The 13923-nt window shown below is 39.0% G+C and overlaps 2 protein-coding genes across 6 annotated transcripts in view; both read left to right on the top strand.

Annotated features, from left to right (window-relative positions):
• col27a1a (collagen, type XXVII, alpha 1a) overlaps nucleotides 1–9083 on the top strand; it is a 72497-nt gene extending 63414 nt beyond the window's left edge. The window contains exons 41-61 of the mRNA XM_032539663.1: nucleotides 94–147; nucleotides 360–416; nucleotides 525–578; nucleotides 665–718; nucleotides 841–894; nucleotides 1620–1673; nucleotides 1923–2030; nucleotides 2438–2545; nucleotides 3114–3221; nucleotides 3337–3390; nucleotides 4198–4260; nucleotides 4341–4394; nucleotides 4481–4516; nucleotides 5166–5183; nucleotides 5298–5333; nucleotides 5442–5468; nucleotides 5576–5626; nucleotides 5725–5893; nucleotides 6006–6115; nucleotides 6241–6459; nucleotides 6599–9083. Of these exons, the coding sequence (XP_032395554.1) occupies nucleotides 94–147; nucleotides 360–416; nucleotides 525–578; nucleotides 665–718; nucleotides 841–894; nucleotides 1620–1673; nucleotides 1923–2030; nucleotides 2438–2545; nucleotides 3114–3221; nucleotides 3337–3390; nucleotides 4198–4260; nucleotides 4341–4394; nucleotides 4481–4516; nucleotides 5166–5183; nucleotides 5298–5333; nucleotides 5442–5468; nucleotides 5576–5626; nucleotides 5725–5893; nucleotides 6006–6115; nucleotides 6241–6459; nucleotides 6599–6745 (1635 nt within the window). The 3' untranslated portion in view covers nucleotides 6746–9083. The remainder of the gene's footprint in view (nucleotides 1–93; nucleotides 148–359; nucleotides 417–524; nucleotides 579–664; nucleotides 719–840; nucleotides 895–1619; nucleotides 1674–1922; nucleotides 2031–2437; nucleotides 2546–3113; nucleotides 3222–3336; nucleotides 3391–4197; nucleotides 4261–4340; nucleotides 4395–4480; nucleotides 4517–5165; nucleotides 5184–5297; nucleotides 5334–5441; nucleotides 5469–5575; nucleotides 5627–5724; nucleotides 5894–6005; nucleotides 6116–6240; nucleotides 6460–6598) is intronic.
• A 1614-nt stretch (nucleotides 9084–10697) lies between these two features.
• The window catches only part of cdk5rap2 (CDK5 regulatory subunit associated protein 2), a 42581-nt gene continuing 39355 nt past the window's right edge, over nucleotides 10698–13923 (top strand). Inside the window, exons 1-2 of one of the 5 annotated variants that reach the window (XM_032539727.1) lie at nucleotides 10705–10883; nucleotides 12049–12081. Coding sequence is in view for 2 of the 5 variants with exons in the window: in XM_032539719.1 (XP_032395610.1) it covers nucleotides 13846–13923 (78 nt within the window). In the remaining 3 variants the exon portion in view is untranslated. Of the gene's footprint in view, nucleotides 10884–11940; nucleotides 12082–13642 lie in introns of those variants that run through there. The other 4 variants (XM_032539726.1, XM_032539724.1, XM_032539725.1 and 1 more) reach the window with 4 other exon arrangements.

The following is a 13923-nucleotide window of genomic DNA, read 5'->3' as shown; positions in this document are numbered from 1 at the left end:
TTATTATTATTATTATTATTATATTATTGTGTGTGGACACTAAACATTAAACAATTTAATCAATTTACATATTATAATGTCTTGTCATTGCAGGGCCATCAGGGACCACAGGGCCCTATTGGGCCACCAGGCCCAAAAGGTGAAAAGGTACACCTTGTTCACTTTATGTGTAACACTGATCTCTTATTCTTCTTTTTTATTGTCTGTGACTCTCGTCTGTTCCCAGTGTATACCAGCAACAGTTTAGATTTGATGCAAAGCTAGATATAGTGTACTAAAACAGCAGGGGTGTCTGTCTTATATAAAACATCTTATATCTTATATAAAAAATCTAACGTTGTTCTGATTTTTATTTGCAGGGCGAGCAGGGGGATGATGGGAAAGTAGAGGGTCCTCCAGGTCCTCCTGGTGACATAGTAAGTCACACCTGACATACATTTCTCCCTCCTTCTACTGTTTGTCTGCTATGAAATTGCATTAATCAAATAATTTGCTGTTAACTCATATATTTCTTGTTTTATCAGGGTACTCCAGGTGACCGAGGAGAGAGAGGGGAATCAGGAGATCCGGGGTATAAAGTAAGTACCGGCTCTCACAGTGATTTTAAAATAATTTATTTGGGTATTTGGGTTTATGAGGTTTATATTCTGGTACTCTTTTTTAGGGTCAAGTTGGTGTGGATGGGGAAAGAGGCAGGTCTGGAGCTCCTGGACAACCTGTGAGTGTCAAGACTTGTGATTTCCACACAGTTCTGTCATTAAAAGTCTACATAAACAACCAGCAGGCATGCTCACACAGGTCGTCTTTATGTTCTTTCAATAACACAACTGGCAATTTCAGGGACAACCTGGACCTCGTGGGACACAAGGACACAAAGGGGCCAAAGGAGATCAAGTAAGGATGTAAACATAAAAAGAAATGCTGTGTGTTTTTGCTAGAGGGTGCATGTCTGAAGAATTAAAAATGATGTACAGTCCTTACAGTGCAGTCCAGACAATTTCTTGTCTTTATTGCATTAGCTTCATTCCAATAGTTGTTATGTTAAAGCTTGTATGTGCTGTAAGTTGAATTCTTGAGTAATGAACATCTAGTAAAGCGGCCATTAAAGTACTGTAATAATACAGTAGTGCTGTGTTGTCATTTGATTAGTTTGGTTTGACAAAGGGATGCAATGCTGGTTACTATCACCTGGTTAAATGTTACAGTAGAACAATGACCAGCTGATGTGGGACGTTAACAGTAATGAACATAGGGGCGGCTGTGGCTCAGTGGTAGGGCGGTTGCCTGCCAATCGGAAGGTTGGTGGTTTAATCCCTGGCCCTGCAGTCCCATGTCGAAGTGTCCTTGGGAAAGACACTGAACCCCGAGCTGCCCCTGATGCTGCACATCGGAGTGTGAATGTGTGTTAGTGTTTATCTGATGAGCAGGTGGCACCTTGTACGGCAGCCTCGGCCACAGGGTTTGAATGTGTGTGAATGGTGAATGTTTCCTGTATGATGTAAAAGCGCGTAGAGTAGTCGTTAAGACTTGAAAAGCGCTATATAAATACAGCACATTTACATTTAACAGTAATAAATAATAATCTCATTTCCCCTTTAAAACATGTTCTCTCTCTTCAGGGTCAGAAAGGTAAAAAGGGTCAATCAGGGCAAAAAGGAAACAGAGGACAGGAGGTAAGTCAACAATTCTCCATACATCTACAACTGCTTCAGCAATTTACAGTATTTCATTACAAAAGACAGATGTTTTGCGTACTCTCAGCCTTTAAAAAGTTTGTATTCATGACTAGAATACTTGGAAACAAGGCGTAAACAAAAGTCATAAAAAGATTGACACCCAAGTAAAGACTGATAGACAAGAAGCCAGTCTCACAAACTGTCCCGCTCGGTCTAGATTTCTGATAAGTCCTCTCTTCTCCTCAGGGTGTCGGTGGTCTTCCCGGTCCCAGAGGTGTGGTGGGCCGAGAGGGACTGGAGGGTGTGCCCGGGATGGATGGAGTCCCTGGAAAAGATGGCAGTAAAGGCTTGCCGGTGAGACTAACAAAGAAATCTCTTGTTCATTAACATTATTTATCATATTTACACACGCCTATGGATTGTAAATTTGATATGTTTAGAGACTGACCTGTAATGGGGCTGAAAAATACCAGATTTGCCCTGAGGGTGGTGCCACAGGAAAGCCCTTAAACTCTAAATGGTTTATCTTCTTGGAACCATAAATGTAATCAGCACGTGTCAGGGCTCTCTATTGAATAATGACATGTCTTGTGTTAAAGAGTGCCCAAAATATAAAGATCTTATCCTCTGTTGAGCACTGGAGCAAAGTGCTGGACACATAAACTTGAATTGCCAGCTTTAGGTCCTGCCAAAAAGATATGAATGGATTGTTAATCTTTGTGATGAAGCTCATTCATTCTGCCTCCATAATATGTATTTAGGGAGAACATGGTGATGATGGGGAGGATGGTCTTTCTGGCAAAGCTGGCTTACGTGGTAAATCTGGTGTTCCAGGACTCCCAGGAGATCAGGGGACAATTGGACTGAAGGTAGGAGGATTAAGTAATAAATTTAGTAGGCATGGGCCGGTATGAGATTCTGACAATATGATAACCTTCAGCAAAAATATCATGGTTTCACGTTATTGAGGTATTGCAATTACAACTTCAAAATGTATTGTTTTGAAATGCAAACAATTCAAATCATACACCCCCATTGAACGCAATATATTTTATTTTTTAACACACTGCACACTGGCAAGGAGAGGGATTTCTAAACTGTACTTTCTTTCCTTGACAACTCATACCACAGCAACGGTATGATGGAACATTTTAGTGGTTTTGAAACTGTGACCTTTTCCAAAATGCGGAATACCTTGAAACTGGTAACCAGCCCAAGCCTACTGTATAGTGCATTTAGTATGCTGTATGCATGACAAAATAAAATAACTGTAGTGTCATGCTAGTGGGTAAGCAAGATGTAATTTTATATATATCGTGCTCCCATGCAATGCATATATTGGTATAACTTCTTTAAACATCACATAAATGGGAAAATCATTATTTAACTGCCCATGAGTGATCTTTACTCAGCCATTTAATCATTTCATCCATCCAGGGTGAGCGGGGTCTTCGAGGCCAGAATGGACCTCCAGGAAAAAGAGGCTTTAGAGGTGGAATGGGACTGCCAGGGCCACAGGGAGACCAAGGCCCTAAAGGACAACCTGTGAGTAGCATCTGCAATACAGGCAGTTACTTACCAACATCATGAATGATATGGTTTCATGACATTTTGGAGATTCTGTGTTTCTGATTGTTATTGTTTCTTAATTCTTGTTTAGGGTGATACAGGGGAAGCAGGTTTTCCAGGAATTCTGGGAGTTTTTGGTCCAAGGGTATGCTCAGCACCGAACAACATGTGATTCTACAACAGCCACAGACATTTTAGACTTCTAACCCTAACCCAACCAAATTCAAAACCAGCCTGTGTTTTGATCCTAAATCTTTTAACCTTTAAAAAGTAGAACTCTTCAGGGGTGACAGGGCATTTGTAGCTTCTTGGTAAACGGATGTATATGGCTTTGGTAGAATAAGCCCTTTTTGGATGAGCAATTGTATTAATTTTGCTCCCCCTTAGTAATTCACGATTTGGAAGAATAGCATCTGCAATGCATGAGCTAATGAGGATCCGAAATAAACAAACAATCTGGGGTGTTAGTGCAGGAAATTGATAAGTCTTGAAGTACAAATATGGCTTTTGGGGATTCAGGTGTAGTCTGTGTTTATTGGAAGTTTTACAATTACATATATATAAAAGAATGTGTATATAGCACACTACAATTGTTCTCCTTACTTCCTGGCTGCCCCATGACCTTTGTGTTGTTACTTTCTAAAAACAATCCCCACAATCGCCAGTTTTGAGAGCATGATATGTAATTTTGTATGCTAGTGTGAAGCAAAGTTCCATCATGTACCACAAACACATTCTAAAGCAAAAAAAGTCAAAAGCCAAAATCTGTTAGGACAGCTAGAAACATTGTCTTCAGTAATGGTAAACAGTTAGTAGATGTCAGATGTTCCGTGATTAAAGATAAAGTTAGGAGATAGTTGGTGTGTACAAATACATATTGCAAAAATAACATCAAGTTTTACACTTTTATACAGGTGTACAGAGTGTGTATTAATATTTATATTTATTTCAGGGGCCTCCTGGAGACTTTGGGCCAAAGGGCATACAGGGACCAAAAGGGCCACAGGGCGCAATGGTAAGTAAACAAATTATCTTAATTACACTGATGAAATATACTGAACTTCTCATTTCATTCTTTTTTTTTCTCCAAATCAGGGCAGAGGAGGAGTCATTGGCCCTATGGGAATCATTGGTCCCAACGGAAGCGCAGTATGTATTATACAGATTGAGATAAGCTTCATTAGTTATCTCCGCTGTTATTCTTCAGCCAACTGACTGTGTACATCTCTTCACAGGGTCCCAGAGGAGAGAAGGGCAATCGTGGAGAGACTGTAAGTCTTCACTTCTCACTGCATCTGTTCCTTTTAGATTTTACACTTTATTGATTAGATTATACTTTATTCGTCCCACGACGGGGAAATTTTGTCGTTACAGTAGCAGCATAGCAGCAACAGCAAAAAAACAAACCAAACAATAACACACAAAAATAAGCACGAAAAAAATACAAGCAAGAAATACAGCAAGAAATAGACAATGAAAATATGGTAGACTGATTAAGTAATGCCGTCAAACAAAAGGAATTTTAAGTGCGGTTGCCATGATAAAGAAACAATACTGCAGTGTAAGTGACGTTAAAAATTAAGTTGAATGTGTTTAGAGCAAAGAACAAGAGTCGGTAGCATAATTTAAATTATATTAACTGAGACCATAAATATTGAAAGTAGTACTTGTAATAAAATAATATAAATACCAATATTAAAGATAACAGAAAATGTGTGATGTAGATGGGAGAAAAACAGGAACAGAAACTACAACACTATCAGGTAGTGCAGGCGTTGTAGAGTCTGACAGCGGCCGGGATGAATGACCTGCGGTACCTCTCCTTCTTACACCGTGGGTGTACTACTGTCTACTGTGTAAAAAGCAGATGATTAGATGGTAATTTTGGGCTGAAAATATGTCTTTTCTCTTTCTGAACAGGGATTGCAAGGCCCAATGGTATGTTTGCATAGTGTGTAATTTTCTGTTGCTACACACCATTTATATTTCATAAGGACACTTGATCGACAACATAAAACCTCATCCAGCGTCTGTGTTTTTCTTCTTTATTAGGGGTCTCCTGGACCTCGTGGACCCCCTGGACTTCCAGTAAGTTTTCCACCTTTACAGGTTTAAGCAGCTGTCAAACAAACATACGGTAGTGTAATATTCAAGTTCCATGGTTCATTGTCTAAAACACAATTTATTTCCCTTTAGGGTCGCCCGGGTATCCCTCTGTCATTTGTAAGTCATGTTGTGTTTGCTGATTTTATTACATCCAATACAGCTTAAAGTAGTTAGAATATATGCAATGATACTATTGAAATACAATTTTGCAATTTTTGTTGCAGAAGGAAGATGGTCTGTTGGTAATGGATTCACACACTCGACTCAGGACTGAGGTTAGTTGAGTTTGACGTCAACATTCTTTCTGTATTGTTACATTTTTAATGTGTTGCAAACTGCACAGACTCACTTTTTTTTCTGTCCTATCCTCCAGAATAAGCCAGCGATGGACCTGCCAATGCTGGACCAGGGCGCGGAGATCTTTAAGACCCTCCACTACCTCAGTAACCTGATCCAGAGCCTGAAGAACCCACTGGGCACTCGGGAAAACCCCGCCCGCATCTGCAGGGACCTGCACAGCTGTGAAAAGAAGTTAAATGATGGTGAGAGAGAGAGAGAGAGTGTGTGTGTGTGTGTATTGTGTTGTGTTGTGTTGTCTTGTGTAATTTTATGTTCAGATAGACCAATTACCCTTAGATGTGTATGTATTTCCAGGCACTTATTGGATGGACCCCAACCTGGGCTGCTCGTCAGATACAATAGAAGTCTCCTGCAACTTTACTGGTGGTGGACAGACTTGCCTTAAACCAATAACGGTATCCAAGGTATTTAAGACACAGCCCCAATGACATACGCAAAGTCTACACGATTAAAAAAGGTTAAAGAAATATTACACACATGAGCACATACCAGACTTGTTAACCAGCTCCTGTTTTACCTGTTTGAGCAGCCAGCAATCACCGTTGGTCGTGTCCAGATGAACTTTCTGCACCTGCTGAGCTCAGAGGCAGAGCAGCACATCATCATTCACTGCCTGAACATCCCGGTTTGGAGGTCAGCTGAGGATCAGCCGGTCACCCAGGGCTCTGTGAGATTCAAGGCCTGGAGTGGGGAGGTGTTTGAGGTTGGAGGAGAGCTCGAGCCAGAAGTCTTGGAAGACTCCTGCTGGGTAGGACCAACATGATGTCATCTGGCTTTGTGCCCTTTTAAGTTGACATCATTCTTGACTTTCAGACTATCAAAGATGTTGCCCTAATTATGACGTTCATTTCTTGAACTAAAAAATGTCTTGTGTATCTGGGTTGCAGATGAAAGATGGCCGCTGGCACCAAACCCATTTTGTGTTCCACTCTCTGGATCCCTCCCTGCTCCCTCTGGTTGATGTCTACAACCTCCCCAAGACTACACCAGGCTCACATTACCACCTAGAAGTAGGTCCTGTATGCTTCCTGTGAGGGGTGCCGTGTACATCTTCTGAGCATTTAGAGATGGATTATCACCCTTTGGTGACACCCTCATGTGGGCGTGGAGATCGGAGCAGTCTCCTCCAATCCAGGGTAAAATAATCCAAGCGAGTACAAGTCTCCCTCCAAACAGAAACAGATCCTGCTTCACTCTTCCAAACTCCCATTGGACTGCAGACACAGAGGGAGGAAGCACGGGGAAGCTGGGGGGTATAAAGAAGAGCTGAGGAGGAGCAGGGGAGTTCTTGCACTAATAGCTTCTCCATATGGCAAAAGTTTCTTCAAGCTCTTCAAGAAGGATCTCCATATGCACGACCGCTTGGAGAGAAAAAAAGGCTCTTTGCCATTCAATCTCTCGAAAACATTGCTAAGTGAAGGGAGACAAGGCCAAGTTAATCAGCGGACATTATAGTAACTTATTTTTTTTAACTGTGCACAGTCTGTATACTGTGTGTACTTTTTTGGAAGTACCAGGAATTATGTCAGGAGAGGAAGAATTAAAGTAATTGGGATCAGTTAAATGTACATATATATCTATGCTTATTATTAACTTTTATACATGTATATCTTATGTAAAGAAATAATCTTCAAGTGCAATAGAAAATGAGAAGATAATTTGATATTTTAAACTTATATGGAAGGATTTTTCAGGGGTGCCATTTTATTTGCCTTTGGTGCTCATCTCCTTGTGATCTTGCCCATGTAAATTAATCCAGAGGCAGGGTCATTTGCCTGAATTGAGCGGAAATCACATCTTTATTTACTAGTGCTCCAAATGGGAGATCATGGCTATCAGTTTCCTCCCTGATGTGGTGCAAACCAGAGTCAACTCTCTGAAGCCACACACTGATGCACACAAGCGTCCATATGGAGAGTCAGTGCATTAAATACTTATCACTATACTTATTATTGATACATTATTGAACCGGATGCCACTGATGATTAGGGAGAATATCTGCGGTCTTGGAGTTTAGATATCATTGTAAAAAAAAAAAAAAAAAAGGGTACGGAGCTCTTGTTCTCAATGGTGTTTTATCAATTTCTGTCCAACTGTGGAGTGTGGAGTATCAGTTCCTTGCTTCCTTACTTATGAAAAGAGATATGATGGTAATAGTTATTTACTCAGCACCACATGGGACCAGGGGTCTCTTCTTCTACCCCACTTACAGTAGTACAGGTACAAGCTTTCCTTAGAAGAGAACTGAGCCACAAGAGAGAGGAGAGTGGATGCATGAATCAACAATAATCCCTCATCTTCTATTCCATCCTCTCTCTAATGCATGGTGCTAAGTAAATTATCTAAGGTGCTAACCATAGTGCTGCAATTACACCACTTTGCTGAAATATTCTGATGTTCATAGTGCATGCTTGCTTAGATGAATAAAAAAGTCAATATAATATATTGCCATAGCTTCCATAATGCACTATAATGGTAATATCCCATCTCAAACTACATAGTTCCCTAATAGTCTGTTTTTGTTCAATGCTGCAATTTACAAAAATGCTTATTCTAATTGAAAATGTTTTAGAGATAACTATAAATCAGATTACTCCTTTGTATCCAGAATAAATCACAGGGTTTGAAGTATTTTATAAGAATAAACATGTATTTTGCTCTGTACAAAGCCCCTAACAGCTGTATGTAATATTTTTTTAGAAACACAACTAGTGGAGATAGTTTTAATAAATAAAAAGTTTCTTTGTTGTAGCTGGACACAAGTGTGTATAATTGTGCAAACCTTGCTGTATACAGTGGATCCCCTCTTGCTAATTTAATGTTATTTAATGGTGTTAACGTGGTTGCTGACTGAGCAAGTTCTGTCGGTTGTAGCAGTACTACTCTTTCTGACAACTTTATATATCAGTTTGCCCAACTGGTCTTGGAGTTTATAGATTTTTATGTGTAAATTTGGGGCTCCAGAGAACAAATTTATTGCAATGTTAATTATCTTTTATTTTTTTATTTTTTTTTATTTTGCTTCATGTTGTTTTTCCTCTATGATAATCAACCATGTACTGTACCAGGACTCTGTGCTATATGATAACTTGTGTTTTAAAGAATTATGCAAATATGTGAAAATTGTTTCTTCTTTTTGTAAATCTGTTGTATACAAAAAACAAACGAGCTAAGAATACCTCACATTTTTACACAAGCCTTGGAGCAAAGATTTTCTTTTGCCTTTATAATTAGAGCCTGTTTGGAAATATCAGCCAAATACATTAAGTCATTAAACTCTGAACAAGACCATTTCTGGTGCCAACATCCTTTATCTGTTTGCTGTTTATTCATTGTTCGATGTCCATTTGTACAATAAATACTTTCAAGTTGTGTGTGTGTATTTTTACTTTTTAACTATTTGGATGGCTGAAATACCCATCAACAAAATAAAATACCTGATTTATAAAATAATTGTATATCCCTTACACACATATTTTAAGAATTAAAGAAATACAGTACTCTACCTCTTGATATTCACAAGCCTACACATAGCCAATACTTTTATATGGTGTACCAAATGCAAGGAGTTGTGATGGTGGCCAATGGTTTTGTAACACAACTATGATATAATAACAATTTAAAAAAAATGCATTTTATTTATATAGCGCTTTTTACATCACTCAAAGACACTTTACATGGTTTTAAAATAAAATCCACACACTAAAATCCACACACAGTAATCAAACATTAAAAGCAGCTCTAAAAATTTAATAAGGCACTTTTACTAAAGCCACTTTGCTGGCTTGTGTGACTGCAGACGTGTAACTTTCCCCACGTGCTGAGATATAAACACTATTTCTAGTTGATTTATAGCAGTCACAACACAAGCATAGACCTCCAAGATCCAACAGAAAACTCATGTCCCAATATATATCATAAACAATGAAGGAGAAGGATGATTACCTTATGGTGGGCTGAGGATGTGTTGAGTCTATGCCTAGATTAACCTGTTGGGAGGCCCTGTGTTCAGTTATAGGAGAAAAGGGATTGTTTCACATAAATACTAATAATGGTCATCATGATATCTTGCCTGGAACACCTTTGTCATGTGTGTGTGTACATAGCATCTGAAGGCAGAACGAATATAATATGGTTATCAGTCAAGTTAAATTGCATTGCTGGCATCACACTACATTTTACATCCTAGCAATAATTAATTGCAAAACTGTGCTCTAGCCTGGCTTAAATTAAGAGTTACGCCACTTGGTGTCGCAATTGTTTTCTGGATATGTGAAGATACTCCACAGCGCTGTTGAGGTCTAGGCAATGCAAGACCCCTGACCAGCTTTTACACCAAGTTACATGGCTCAACCCTTTCCTAAATTTAACCAAATGGGTAATAAAATACCCATACGGTACTGTAGACTGTATTCCTACTAAATGTTATAATTAGCCCATGCAGCAAGTGTTAATTAGTCCGGGCCACCATGCAACACACCCACTATCTCACTCGCCACACACACACACACAAAAACTATGTTTAAGCATACTCTGTAATGAATATGTTACAAACACACACACACACACAAATCTATTTCCCCCTCTTGTAAGCAATGTAATCAATGATGATGCTTAATTATGTATCCCTCTTGCCGTACTTTAGCAACAAGCCCGCAAACTGTTTTGTACTGTATTTTTGAGCCTCTACGTCCCTCCCCAAAGTGTTTGTTTTGGCCAATCGCTTTGTCCTAGTACCCACCCTGTTATATGCTGCCTTTCTACTGCTCGTAAATTCTTTATTTTGAAGTCGTAAATAACAAACTTGCATGTAAGCACAGTTGTGAACAAATTCTGAAATGGGTTTTAAAATCAATTTAGCACATAACCTGTGTCGTTGTACGTTACATCGTCATATTATTTGTTTTTAAGTCATATTCTGTGAGGTTTCAGTCGTGAATGTAAATCTTCCTACAAAGCATGAAGGCAACGCCAGTTTTCAACGTGCACAATGGTGACGTTTACCATATCGTGATGGCGGTAGCTAGGACTATTTTGAATTCCGTCCCGCTTTTCTAAGTTTACCTTACGTCTAGTCTTTAAAATGTCTTGTCTGACACAATATAAGTGAACCTATATCATGGATTCCATCGTGGGGGCAGACTTGACGCTCCCCGTAGACATCAACGGAAGGTAAACCCACCAACCATAGCTAGCCAGCTAACGCTAGCGTGTAAGAGTACGTTATAGCTAACCCATTAATCCGACAGCAGTTAGTTACCGCTGCACGGACCCTGACTATTAACTGGAATGACACTGAAGTTATCATGTCTTTGATATTACTCTAACGCTATAACGTAGCTAGCTAACTGAATTACGTTAACTTTGGTGTATTACTACTACTAGTAGTAGCTAGCTACATAATGTTATATCTAGCTTTTTACGTAATGTATAGTTTGTTAACATTAGCTAGCTAGGTCTCATAAGAAATGGCTCTTGTTTATTTACTGGTGGTAACGTTACCGTTACGTTAAGTAGGACATCTGGAGGATTACACATCAACTGGGTTACATTTCACATCCAATATATTGTTGACATAGTCAACAAAACTAAAAGTTACGCTGATTTACATGATATTATGTATGTTAAGGTAGATAGTAATTAAATTATATAGCTAGACAATGGTCTTTCAGTTTTGGTTGATAACCTGAAACTATGTTTTAAAGAATATTTAACGTCTCTGGGGAAATGTTTTTGAGAATTTTGTTTTTGAATTTGAGAAGAGCTGGTCCAATGTGGTTTAACGTCACATATGAAGAGATTTGTGGAATCTCCTTGTTATTGCATTTGCACAAATAGAATAAATCTTTCACAAATCTCAAACAGAAACAACAGTAAGAGGTGCTCCTGTTGCTTTTGTGTCGGCAACATGTTAGACCAACGTTAATGGAAAACATTCTTACCTCTGCACGAAATGTGACTTTTAACATTAACGATACAACGATTTTGTCAATATGAGTAAAATCTCTACCTATAAAACAGTGTTGTGCTGCCAGTTTAAAGATGCTATTTGGGGACAAACACCAAAATGATAACCCAAAAGTGCTATAGAAACATTGGAGCAGAAAGCCTGTTCTGTGTAGGTTACCCGTAGATAATACCGTTATAAATCTTATTCCGCTGTGATATCGCTGCGATTGGTAGCTCAGCATGTTGACCTGTCATTCAGAGAGTGAAACAAAGCGGAAATTATCAGAGCCAGTTTGTCAGCGGGGTTCAGACTGAAGCAACGGCGTCTCCGTGCACTTTTTGTACAAAATGTGGAATAACATGTCATACTTGTTTTTTTTCCCGCGAGCTCTCCTTGACATGAGAGAAGAGTTTGATTGTGGTAAGTTAGCTAGGTGATTTGTGTTTTATTAGCTCTGTTCTTCTTAGGTGCTCTTGATGTATAGTGTTTGCTGAATATCTAGTTTAAAGCTCATTGTGCTGCACTGAAAAAAAACTAGTTCTAGCGTCTATGTGTTTAAGTGTGTAGTGTCCTTGGTTCGTCTCCTTTTTAAAGGACCTAGCCCTGCCGTGCCCTGTGTAAAAGCGGTCATCCAGGTGGTAAGCGTGCCTCGGTAATCCAAGATGTTAGCTGATATGAGTGGTGTAAATTACTTATTCGGTAATTCTGAAACCTTATTTCACTTTACCTTTTTTAATTTAGAAAAAAAAATGTATTTCCGTAGTGTCAGCTGCTGCAGTTAGGTGATATTGTTGTGAGTTTAGCTGCTTCCATGTTTGTCACTATCAGTTGAACAAAATGAGACGAAAAAAAGAGGAAGTCACTGTTCACAGGCTTTTACATTGTTTCCACTGGGTGCTGGAGGGGTTGCTACAAATGCAGCGTCAATAACCCTGACACAGACTGTTTTAATATCATCTATTCTTTATGATATAAGAGTCTGATTTGTGACTGTTTCTATGGAAGATGTTTCACATCTATATGTTTGGTGCTTTACTCTTATCATTGCTCTCGCTGTAGAGTGCTTCCTCCCCATTAACACAGGAAGGGGTTGCTTGCGAAACCTAAGTGACACAACAATTTGTCAACACATTTTAATTTACTGACCTTCAGTGTTTTCGTGAAGGAATAGTGTACTCCTTTTGCACATATTCTTCATGTTTTATTATGTAATCTAAGTAACATGTTGGACCACTTTGACATTAAGAGTCTTTTTCTGTTGTTGATTGGTGTCATAACGCCTCATTACATTCACTGTGATTCAATATTGTAAAGGTCCAAAGGGGGTTACGGCATTTCAATTGGCACTGTCTTTTTTTTCTTCACAGTAATGTCCAGAGTTATGGCATTTTATGTGTAACTTTTTAGTGTTTGCTAGGTGGCAAAGAAAAACAAAGATGGGGAAGAGAAGTGTGATTGTGGTTTATTGTTGCAGCCTAACACTGTCGAAGCTTTAAATGAAGTGTAATTATAGCAGGGGATATCCAGAGTTCGCACAGTCACAGAAAGCTAGAGAAAAATAAGTATGTAAGAATGTGATTTGCACATGCATTCTCCAATATTTTTTTGTAATCTTTTTATTTAATACATTTTTGTTCTGGTGCTTATTTTAAGCTCAGTCTACTATTCTATATACAAAGAAGAACATAAAACATATAAATGTTTAGGCATGAAATATAAATAAATCAGGCTTGAACCGTTGCTGAGGAATATACCAGAGAAGCAGCAGAGTGGCTCTGCTTCCATTGCCAGGGGAGGTTTGGGAAGTAGTTATGCAATGCTGGACATTATTTACACAAGGGTTAAAGTTGAGTGACATCTTGGACCCAAATAGTTCATGTTTTTGTTTATGCAAGTAATTGACTTCTTAAAACCAGATTTTTTAGAATAAAATTTGCATTAACGCAACATTATTACATGTGCAAGAGACACATTTTTGTTGTAGCAGTCCAATCTTAGTGTCATTTTGATCCAGATGTGTGTGGCTGATGTTTGGTGCATTGTACTGTGTCTATGAGTGACGCCACTGTCCCATCACTGTGTGATGCTTAGCTGATCACAGCCACAGTAGTCTACTTGTCTACCAAAGAAAGCCTTCTCCGTCCACTGGCTTCTCTGTTTTTCTCTTGTCCTGTCTTTTTAAACATGAGAGCTAGGCTGCCACTGGCACATGGTCTTACACGCACACACACACACACACACACACACACACACACACACACA

The sequence above is a fragment of the Etheostoma spectabile genome, chromosome 16 (genome assembly GCF_008692095.1).
Source record: "Etheostoma spectabile isolate EspeVRDwgs_2016 chromosome 16, UIUC_Espe_1.0, whole genome shotgun sequence".
NCBI lineage: Eukaryota > Metazoa > Chordata > Actinopteri > Perciformes > Percidae > Etheostoma > Etheostoma spectabile.
Note: the sequence above shows the minus strand (reverse complement) of the source record. Positions and strands in the feature narration are given on the sequence as shown.